Source organism: Oscarella lobularis, chromosome 1 (assembly GCF_947507565.1).
Source record: "Oscarella lobularis chromosome 1, ooOscLobu1.1, whole genome shotgun sequence".
Lineage (NCBI taxonomy): Eukaryota > Metazoa > Porifera > Homoscleromorpha > Homosclerophorida > Oscarellidae > Oscarella > Oscarella lobularis.
Genome location: NC_089175.1, coordinates 1,998,038 through 2,008,947, shown reverse-complemented (window position 1 = coordinate 2,008,947; position 10,910 = coordinate 1,998,038). Strand labels below are relative to the sequence as shown.

At 48.0% G+C, this 10,910-nt stretch overlaps 2 protein-coding genes across 2 annotated transcripts; one reads left to right on the top strand and one right to left on the bottom strand.

The window, feature by feature from the left end:
* Positions 1–283: 283 nt before the first annotated feature.
* On the bottom strand, positions 284–7,216 carry LOC136186277 (uncharacterized). Its single transcript, XM_065973555.1, has 6 exons — positions 2,348–7,216; positions 1,977–2,281; positions 1,693–1,916; positions 958–1,642; positions 721–902; positions 284–661 (listed from the first exon to the last, which is right to left on the bottom strand). The coding sequence occupies exons 1-6, from the start codon at positions 3,297–3,299 to the stop codon at positions 394–396; spliced, it is 2,616 nt and encodes an 871-aa protein (XP_065829627.1). The 5' UTR covers positions 3,300–7,216; the 3' UTR covers positions 284–393.
* Positions 7,217–9,305: 2,089 nt separating this feature from the next.
* LOC136198648 (tubulin-specific chaperone cofactor E-like protein) lies at positions 9,306–10,898 on the top strand. The gene is made up of 5 exons (XM_065988656.1): positions 9,306–9,495; positions 9,542–9,684; positions 9,737–9,918; positions 9,966–10,353; positions 10,409–10,898. Exons 1-5 carry the CDS (start codon positions 9,366–9,368, stop codon positions 10,847–10,849), a joined length of 1,284 nt encoding a protein of 427 aa, XP_065844728.1. The 5' UTR covers positions 9,306–9,365; the 3' UTR covers positions 10,850–10,898.
* The last annotated feature ends 12 nt before the right edge of the window (positions 10,899–10,910 follow it).

Here is a 10,910-nt window from a genome sequence, read left to right as displayed (position 1 = left end):
TGATAGATAAACTGATTGTCGCAAGCGTACGACCGAACCCCGTCGACGATCCTCGACGAGAGCTCGAGAGGCGTCTTGATCTTCTTCTTTCCTTCTCCGGCACCGCGAGGAACGTTCCTTGGCTCTTCTGCGGTAAGGATGTCGATGAGCAGCATCTTCTATTGCTCAGATGGCGCAAATCGTCGACGATGCGACGTCCTCAAAGCGTTGAACGAAGAAACTATACGGGTCCTATTGTTGACACGTCACCGTTGCTCCGTCACCGTTGCTCCGTCACATATAATTCGTATTAGAATGTGATTCTTTTTATTTTTCGAACACGCAGAGATAGACAGACTGGCCACTCTAGATACTCTAATGCTTGCGCAAGCAACTGAACGACACACTTGTTTTCTAGTCGTCTATCTGAGTTGGGTCATAAAATTGCGCGTAAACGGGATAATGGTCAGAAATTTCTTTCCACGACGAAAACGCTTTCATTTGCTGGCGAGTGCTCGGAAAAGTAAATGTTGACGATCCTTTGTGCAGTTCGGGATTGATGACTCTGCAACCGGTTTGTCCAGGATTTTTGTTTCCCACGCGCCAGATATAGTCTCGGGAATTTTTCGAGTTCGGCATTGTAAAATGCCAGCTAGAATGTGAACCACGTTCATGCTGACACCTATAATCAATAATAACCGTTTATCGACTAAATACACGGTGTATTTATGCTTTCTCAACCTGGACGATTGTAGAATTTGAGCGAAATAAGGTTCGTCGACGTTAAAATCTCCTACGACAAAAGCAGCCGTGCTCCCCGGTCCGTAGGGAGGATACCTCACTTCAGCTTCCGCTATGTATTCTCTTGCAACGGTGAGCGTGCTTTTAGCGTTGAGAACGTGAACTGAAACGAGGCTGAATTTCTAAAAGTTTGATTTCACATAGTTTTGTCTAAAATTGCTGCTTTTCTTTTCGCACCGTATTGTCGTCTTTCCTTCTAAAAGTACAGCCAAAGCCGTCACGATAAGGTTTATCGCCTTTGTCTGTTTTGAATGTATGTCCTGACATGTCGAGCTTCCTGCACGAAACGAGATCTAGAACCCCTTCATCGTAGGCGAAGCCCAGTTCTCTGACATCTCTACTTATAAGCCAAGTTTTGCCAAATAACTTTGGGCCACTGACAAGATAGGGTTTCGTGATGTCGTCATTGAATTTGCTTCCATCGAAAGCGGACGATAGCTCTTGAACGGCTAACACGTTGAACAAATTGAAGATAGTTTCAAATTTATCCTTGTGCTTGTCTTCCTTTCGATCGAGGTTCAAATAGTCCGGAACGGTGACGTCAAAATGTTCGACGTTCCACGTACCTATGGCCGTTTTTCCGTCGAGCTTGTAAATGACAGGCAAATGATCGCTAAGATCGACGTTACGAAAACCCGGAGACAACTTGCGGAGAGACTCCGGCATGAATGGAATATAATTATTCAGGTAATATCGGATTCGGTCCGATTGGGTGCGTATTCCCCTGGACTGACCAACGTCACCGTTCGGCCAGTAATAGTGCATCAATCGTAGGTTTTCGCTAACGAGTATTCGATCGTAATGAGACTCGCCGCCCACTTTGGGAGTCGTCGGACCTGGATCGTGAAAACGCATGTTGTTCCTGAAATATAAACGGTACTTTGTATATCAAAGGAAGCCGGATCTTCTTACAGATTTTTCAGTAAAAATTTTGCGTCCGTTATTTCGTCTGGTGCGCCGCTTCCGCCTCCTGTGTTAAAGTCGCCTAAGCAAAGAACGACTTTGGAACAACCACTCGGTGCTTGATAAGCGTCAATAAATGTTCTCAGTGATTTGATTTCCGCGTTTCGTTTTGTAGGTTTTCCGTACGTAAGATGAACGTTGATCATGGCAAAGCACTCCGCTGCTCTCTTAAACTAAAAGTACATTATTTACGTGAGTAACAATAGACATTTCTGTAATATAGACGCGCTCACTTTAAAAAGGCATAGCTGACCAAATTTTTGAATAGGTTGGCACTTGCCTTTCAACTCAACTTCAGCCCTTTTGTATAAAAAGACCAGGTTGTTCATCACGTCTGTGTGAGTCATCAAAACGTCTGGGTGGTTTAGTATTTGTTGGCTTTTAAAGAACGTTTCGGCGGCAGATGTTCCCTTCATGGCTGGGACCTCTTGCATGGCCATAATCGACGGTTTGGTAAGAATCTCCACTACGCTTTTCGCTAAAACTTCTTTCATGTCACGCGCGTATCTAGCCAAACCGTTCAAATTCATCGTTCCGACTGTCATGCAGAAGAGAATTGAAGGTCATGATAATGAGCAATGAAATCCTAACTCTAAAAACTTACCAATCGTTTGCGACGGTATGACGTCCGAATCCGAAGAAATATGACTACCAGACACCTCGCTCATAGTGAAGAGAATATCTCTGACGGCTTTCTGATCCAATCGCTTGCCACACAAATAGCCCTTACTACCACCCGAAACTCCCAAACCGAGTCCGGGTGTCACAGTAGAAGGAGCGTCCCTGCAACTGGTTCCCGATGCCTTGAGATTGACGACTCCGAGTACGGCAACGCTTCGCGTACTCGCCGTTGTCGTAAGCTTAAAGAACGCCGCACCGTTGTAAACCAGCGTTTCGCCCGTCTTGGAACTGCACTCTAAAGCAATGAGATTCACCCGTTTGACGAACTCACACGAGCTCAACGCCGACTGGAGATTACTCGCGCGACTGCTCGACTCGTCGGCAGCGTACCAGGAGGAAAGCCGGATGGGATTGTCCGCGACTTCCTCCGCACGGATATTCCATTTGTTATCGCTCGATTGGACGTTTCCGTCCCACGACGGAAACGCATAATAAGCCGGCGGTCGCTTTACCGAACGAGAAAGATGAATAATCGCATGGGCTTTGTCCACGGTAAGGCGAATGTTAGTCGGTTCAAAGGGATTTTCGGCGCTCCTATGCCGAAAGGAAAACGTCGACGAACTCGGGTCTGCCCCTCGGGGAAAGAGATTGTCGCTCAGCGCCTGCGACGGCGTGCACGCCGCCGAGGTCAGAACGTAGCGCTCGCCTAAGAGAACGCCTTCGCAGTACGGCACGCTTTTCGGTTGACCGTTTTGATCTTTGTACGTGTAGATCAGGACGCCGAAGACTTGCATTGTTTCGCTGTTGGTTGCCGTATTCTTTCGGAATTCTTTTCGCTCGGCTGCGCTGGGCGCCGGTTTTTGATAGCTGCCGGACGCCTGACGAACGAAGAGAAGAAGAAAGACGATCGTGCAGAGATGACGTGCAGAGTGCATCTTGTTCGGATTGCAGCTCCGAGTGCACTGGAGAGAGTCTGACAAAGTTGGGCGTCTTGAACTGTCCAAATTACATTATAATATATGTGTGACCTTTTTGCTGCAAGAACAATAAAGACTTAGAAGCCAAGAATCAGTGACAGACGGCGTCCGTTCGGAAGCCCCTCGAGGAATGCATCCCTGATCCCACGCAGTGGCACGTGTAAGGTGAAAGCAGTGGAGTAGGTCCTCGTACAAAAAATTGTTGAACGTCACGTCAAGTTGTATAGAAAAGCGACTCTTTCCAGTTGTTGACAAATCCAGAGTGAGCAAAAGTCTTATCAGTTTGTTATGCAGAAAATACAAGCTGGCGACCACCAACGCCCTTCTGAAGTCTGCGCTATTTCCGGTTCCATGCAAATGCGCGTAAAACTAACAGGGCAAATTTGTAAAGAACACCCCAAATCATTGTGATAAGTTCTAGTTCCAGGAAAGGGCGTAAAGGTGGATTAGTGGTCGGTTTCAGGGCGTCAAAGCGACAATCTGTCCGCTGGCTTCATGCACTCACATCGTAATTGCAAATTGAATCAGCCCACGTAAAGGACGATCAAATAGCAACACTGAAGAGGTTTCCGCCTCGCAAATAAGTGACACAGACATGTCCCAAGCAAAACCAGTCGACGTCCAGCATAAGATCGAGAAGGTCACAAGATGCTGCAGCTAATCGGCTTCTTCGTCGTCCTGCTGTTACACAAAGGACAATGCAACTTTCTCGGCGATCCAGGCGTGTTGGGACAAATGGCAAATACGTACGGCAGCGGTTTTGACACGTTGAACGGCGATAACGTTCAGATATACATGAGAGGCAATGTCATGCTCGGCGTCGTCGCCGAACAAAGCGATCTTCGCGTGCTCGGTCTAGTCGAGCTCATGCTGCCCAGCGTCTATCGGTCGCTCGGAATCAGCTCGTCAAACGTCGATAATCCGTTCAATTTTAAAATCGCGAATTTCTCGCTAGATACCGAGCGAAACGAGTGGTCCGTCGGAACGCGAGAGTTTCCGACGTTAACGCTCGTGCCCGATTTTCTTCTTCTGAGCGACGTCACCGTCGTCGTGACGATGGAGCTCAGCCCCGAGGTGCAGGCGCTCAACGACAAATTCTCTATACGAGGTTTCGCTCTCGCTGGCGTATGGCAAGTCGGCGACATCAACTTCGACTTCAAAATAAGCCAGCAGGGTGATCAATTTTACTTTCGCGGTATTCCAAACAATGGCGAAATCCCCGTCGGCGAACTGATAAGACTTCTCGGCGAAGCCCTACTTCCTGCAGAGATGGAGGGGCCCCTTCGGGAAGCCGGACTCGATCGCTTCAGTCTGCAGAACTCCCGATTCGTTGGAACGTACGGCGTCGACGGCTTTGCCATCGGACTGTCTGGAAATCCGACGATAACCGGTTGGGGTAGCTTTCGATGTCATCTCCTCGTGACGCGATACAAGAAGACGGCTCTTCAGAACGCGAGAACTGCCGTCACAATTGCAATCAATTTGCCGTCGTTCTCGCTCGCCGGTCTGATTAAGAAAATATCCGGGTTGGACGTCACTGACGTGCCTCTCATTGGCTCTCTCACCGTTCCGGAAACAGGTCTCATTATATCAACAGGAAGTCTGACCCCCAACTTTCTTCCTGAGGTTCTCGATGGGATACTGACGCAAGTGCGTCCCATCAACAAAGGGGTCACTCTAATCGCTGCCATACCTATCATACCGGATAAACCAGCTGTCGTCTTCTCCGTCAGCATCGGTCCTGGCGGCTTACAGTTCTCTTTCGTCGACCCAGGCGCTGCGTTGAAGCTTTCAAATTTATTGACTGCAATTATACCCGACTTCGACGTCGACGAACTCGATCTTCCGCCCGGTGTTTCGGACTTGCTCGACGTTCAGTTGTATGGCTTCCAGCTGACGATAGCGAAGAAGATAAAGACGCTCGCAATCGAACTGAAATTCGGAGACTCGTTAGAAATCATTCCGGGTATAGCGACAATTTTGAACCCGTCCATTCTCATCAACATAACGCTTTCCAAACCGAGAAAAACCGTCTTCAAAGCCGACGGTTTCTGGCAGTTCGGCTCGGCCGATTTTCCCGTGACCATACAGCCGGCGGCGTTAGCTCCCATTTCGCCTGCGGCACCCAATCGAGACAAACGCACGGCCAAAGGCTTCATACTATCGGGCGAAGGTAACGATCTCAATGTCGCTGCGATTCTGCAGAAAATGGACGCCGACTTCTTACCCGATGAACTCTCCTCCGTTCTGCAATCAGCCTCAATGGCTGACTTCTCCATTCTCCGACCGTCATTTGAAATTCCGGTCGGAACCGGTGCCAAGGGCTTTCAATTCAAACTGGCCGGCACTCCTCAGATCGCCGGTTGGGCTGGAGCTACAGTCAACTTGGTCGTAAGCAAACAAACTGGAAAGGCTGCCATGGCTGTCGGCATTGAGTTGGGCAATATTGGATTCGCTGATGTCATAGAGAAGTTGACTAAGAAAAATGTCAAAGCGCTATCTTTGCTCGACAGATCGCTCAAGGTCGCCGTAGTGATATCGTCGAAGACGATGGACGGAGTTACTCTGAGCGGCGAAACGCTGAGCCGAATTCCTATTCAACGCGGACTATCATTTGTTGCCGTATTTACGTTTCCCGACGACTGTCAAGGAGATGCGTTCTGCGACTTCGCCAAAGGAGCGCTCGGTAGTGACGCCAGCCTGCAAATCACAACAACCATCACGTCGCTCAAACAAATTCTTATCAGCGCCGGTGTGAACAACATACGATTGGGCGACGGTCTAATTCTGAGCGAAGCGGCGTTAGAGTTTGCATTTGGCGTCGAAACGTACGTTGGAATACGAGCCGAGCTAGCGCTGACGAATCCTCCCATATCCTTCACTGGCGCCGTGCGATTTGGCCTCCAGGGACTGGAGCTGTCAATGATTATGAAGGGTATATGGAAACGAGCTTTTGGTATTAATTTTCTCGCTTTCGGCAATGCCATTCTCTCGGTCGCGCTCAAACCGGGCGTGCCGCTCGCCGGCATCGAAGTGGGCGGCGAAGTGCGCGTGGGAAAAATAGACAGCGGTAAAGAAATCATCGCCAAAGTTTACCTCGGCATCGATCCGCTAATGCCGAGACGCAACTACTTCTACGGTTCGATTAATAAACTTACATTGGGCGCCGTGCTAGAAGCATTCGAGATCGACCTGACTTTGCCCACGTGCTTGAGAGACAGTGGACTTCCCAAAGGCCTCGAGGTGTCGTTTTCTCTCGATGCTCGAGAACTCGTTCCGTCGGGCATCGTCATTCCTCAAGGCTTCGTTCTCAACGGAACAATCGATATACTCGGTTTTCAACTCTCCGCTTATATAGACATCGGACTTCCGCGCGGCATCAAGATCGACATTCGCATGACTCCTCTCAATTTGGCTGGCGGTCTCCTCAAACTCTACAAGTCGAGGAGCGACAAGAGCAGCGGTCCTATATTGGTCGCCGATATTCAGGCGTTTCCACTCCCGAAGGTGAACGTCACCGCCCAAGGGTACGTGAGTTTGTTCTGGGGTATGATTGAGCGCGAGATATTTTTGCAAATCACAAACACGCAATTCGTGTTTTGGATTCGCGGGCGATTTTTCCTATTCGATGCGCTCTTGCGAGTTCACGCTCCCTACGGGTCTCTTGAAGAAGCGTCGTTTCAAGTGTACGGGCTCCTTTCGACGGCGTGGATGGACGAAATTCGTCGAAAAGTTCTCGCTGTCATTGATGAAGCTGCAAAAAAAGCCACAGCAGAAATCAGCAAAGCCCAAGCGAAAGTGCGAGCTGCGGAGTCAAAGTTTGACGCCGCGGTTGCGGATCTCCGAGCGAAAAGAAACAACGTGAATAGTTTGTGCACAATTAAGCATTGCGGAAGGGGTAAGCGTAACAATCGCTTATACGTTAAACTTATTTATTTCTTTATCTTAGTTTGCGTTGGGTGCCCGTCTTGGAATTCGTGCTGCACGAGATGGTGGGGTTCGTGCATAGGATGTCCGGGTTGGAACAGCTGCTGTTGGCGAGCTCCCAATTTGATTTGCGAAGCGGCAAATCTCGCCTGCAAGGCTCTGCGAGGAATCGCCTATGCAGCTCTGTGGCTCGCAGAAAAGATCGTCGATGGCAGCAGGTGGACTCTAGACGTGGCCATTGGCGTCTTGGAAGCGGCGAAAATTGCGGTCAAAATTGGAGCCGAAGCGGCAAAATTTATAGTCAATTTAGGACTCGGTGGTATTATAAATATCAAGAAGATCGAATTTGACGTGAAAATTGGGCTCGTGACTGCGGGCCATTTCAAAGGAGCGATCGTCGTGTCGTTTCTCGGTAAACACGACGTGGAACTGAAGTTCGAATTGCGACTGAAAAGCGTTAAAGACATGGCTTTGGACTTGGCCGATGCGGTATTTCCCGGAATATCTGGAAGAAAACGTCGTGAAGTCACCGAACAAATTCGTCGTTCGCTTCCCGACTATAGCCGACGTCATTATCTTCCTGAACTGTACGTCTACAGGCCCGGAATGTCTGTTCAGAAGCGACGCCCGATAAGAGCAAAATCGATTGCGACGTCTACGAGCTTTTCGAAAAGAAATGCTGACGCTAACAACGAAGAGCAGCTAACTGTTCAGGAAATAGAAGACCATCTAAAATATTTTAATGAACAAGTCCAATTGGCGAACTCTGCTCCTGTGATTCCGGACGAGAACTCAGACGACGACATTCAAGTCATAGATCTCGCTTTGCCGTCCACTCTAGGTATGGGTAGTTTTGTACACTTACAGAGGTAATTATAAAACACGTTGCTGATTTCTATAGACACGGACGAGAAAAGGTGTCAGCATTTCGGTCACTTGAAAAACCTTGTTTTGGAAATTCCTAAAGCCATCGAAACGGTCTACGCCGGTTGGTCCCAATCAGTCAAGTTGTACGGAGAGACGAAAACGGTCCTGGATTCCGGTTTTCAAAACGTGACGAAAGCAGAAGAAAAAGCCGAAGCAGATGCTGGCGAAGCTCGTCAAAAACTCGAAGCACTGAAGACGGAAGAGTACGAGCAGGCGAAATTAGACGACGTGAGCAAGAAACCCGACGCTTTGACGAACGAAGAGATCGAAGAGTTCACAAGGAATACGACTGCAGAAAAAGTCAACAAAGTCGTTGTCGAAGATGTCGGAAAAGGTATGGAAAATGCTACAAGGCTTCGTTTAATTATTTAATTAATTAATTATTAGGAATTGATAATTTGGAAAAGACCGTGAAAGAACGCCTGACCGAGCAAAATTCGGCCGCTATACGTAGTCTGCTTATGAAATACGGCAATGGAATCAAGAAGAAGACGGGATTGGAACTCGGTGTATACATTGAGAGACTGTGCGAGGAATTATCTAAGCCCTACAGAGACATTACTCCGAGTGATGCGAGACACGCATCGGCTCTAGATCTTCTGGAGAGCATTGACAAAATCGAATTGGTATGATATACAGGAGAATTGCTACTCGAACTTCCTAAGAGGGAGATTTTAGAATCTTTTGACGATGATACGGCAGACGGTGTTCAAAGCGAAGCAGATTTCAAGCGTTCTTCTGGAGGAGCTGAAAGAAATTGAAAACATCAAGATTTTCTGCATGTAGACACCCCGTTTATGTGTATGCCTGTGGAGTACGCGTGAGTAGAATGCATAGGGCTGATGGATAAACTGATCGTCGCGAGCGAACGACCGAGGATCGGATCGACGAGAAGCGTCTTGGCCTTTTCTTTCCTCTTCGGCACCGCGAGGAACGTTGCTTGGTTCTTCTGCGGCAAAAACGCTTCGATAAGAAGCTTCTTCCATTGGTTAGGTAGCGCAAGTCGTCGAGATTGGACGATTGGATCAGGATCACGAAGGATCACGATTGTCTCAGCGCGGAGACGAACAAAGAGCCTTCTTATACGGGTCTTACTGATGAGGAGGCAAAACGACGTCATTGTTGTGCGATGTAAATAGAGACGCTGCAACTCCACAACGACTGCAAAAAATGGCCTTGGCAGACGAGAGAGCAAGCTTGTCCAGAGCAATACGCTCAAAATACGGCGAAGACGAGGAAACAGAGGACGTAAACGACGAAGGACAATCAGTGGCGATAATCATTCGCTGCCCGGCACGAGGTGAGACTACTATCGACCCGTGCAGTGCATTGGAACGTGCAAATAGGAACGTCGCTTCGATTTCTGCGTGTCATAACGCTGAACAGGCAACGTATCGCGACTCTGGGCGACGTTCCGTGGCTCCAAACGAACTGCCAAAGCGTTTCCGAGCTCGATCTCGCCTGTAATGCGTTTTCTGACTGGCAAGAAGTCGGGCAGGGGGCTGGGATCGATCGATCAGGGGCTTATGGAGTTGATTTAGGTTTTCGGTATTTTTACGGCGTTTCCCCGACTCGGCTTTCTCAACTTGACGGATAATCCGCTCGACGACGATCCGCCGGAGTCGACGACGCCTCGAGTTCATTCGGAATTGCGCACGTTGATATTGAACAAAACGAACGTCCAATTGAAAGCCTTGGACACACTTCTTAGCGTACTAGAAGGGTGACGTGAAAATTATTTAATTGTGTAATTATTTATGGATTTTTTAGACTTCAAGAGCTTCATATTAGCATGAATGGGTACAACGTGATTGAATTGGAAGGAGAGTTTCCCCAAGTGAAGCGGCTGCACATGAATGAAAACCCTTTGGTCGATATAAATAATCTGGGGAATTTCTTTCCTCAATTGGAAATTCTCGTCGCTCATCACGTGCCCGTTGACCACGTAACCCCGCATACATTCCAGCAGCTCCAAACTCTCAGTATATCGCACTGTGCGATTAATGATTGGCGAGCCATTGAAGCATTGGGAGAATTCACGTCACTAAATGACGTCAAATTGCAGGGAATTCCACTGACGGAAAGGCACGAAGAAGACAAGAGACGTCATCTCATAATAGCTGCTCTTCCCAATATAGCACGACTCAATGGCAGTCCTGTAAGTAATCGATAAATAAATAAATAAATTGATTTATAAAGATGACGTGTTGTAGATTACTGAAGATGAACGCGAAGAATCGGTGCGTCAATTCATTCGCTTCTTTTCTGAGGAACCGTTAGATGCGCAGCCGTTTATCTATAAGAGTCTTGTCAAGATGCACGGGACTACTTCTCCTCTAGCTAACGTTGATATGACACCAGCAACGCATGTTACACTTTGGGTAGTCTATGAGGATTTGGAGCCATTTGAAAAGAGAGTCAGTTTGAAACTGACTGCTGCCCAGTTGAAGAGGGAAATTGCTGAGGAAGTGGTTGGCTTGCCGCCAGAAAAATTCGATCTGATCTACGTTGATTTGGAGGATGGAAAGAGGTATTGGTCAGAGCTGATGAATTCAGAAATTCGACAGCTGTTCAGTTATAAGATGAAAGATAACGACAGATTGGAGATTAGGAGAAAAATTGAGACTAGAAGGAACAAAATGAGGCATTTGTAGAGTTGAACTCTCGTCGTTGTATATATATATATCATTTAATCTGTGTGGGCTTGCCATATCC

Coding starts and splice junctions, on each gene's coding strand:
- LOC136186277 (XM_065973555.1), bottom strand. CDS start 3,299: ATGCACTCTGCACGTCATCTCTGCACGATCGTCTTTCTTCTTCTCTTC. Junction 1,917..1,976: donor GTCAGCTATGCCTTTTTAAA/GTGAGCGCGTCT, acceptor ATGTACTTTTAG/TTTAAGAGAGCAGCGGAGTG. Junction 662..720: donor CAAATTCTACAATCGTCCAG/GTTGAGAAAGCA, acceptor TATTGATTATAG/GTGTCAGCATGAACGTGGTT.
- LOC136198648 (XM_065988656.1), top strand. CDS start 9,366: ATGGCCTTGGCAGACGAGAGAGCAAGCTTGTCCAGAGCAATACGCTCA. Junction 9,496..9,541: donor CATTCGCTGCCCGGCACGAG/GTGAGACTACTA, acceptor ACGTGCAAATAG/GAACGTCGCTTCGATTTCTG. Junction 9,919..9,965: donor CTTCTTAGCGTACTAGAAGG/GTGACGTGAAAA, acceptor TGGATTTTTTAG/ACTTCAAGAGCTTCATATTA.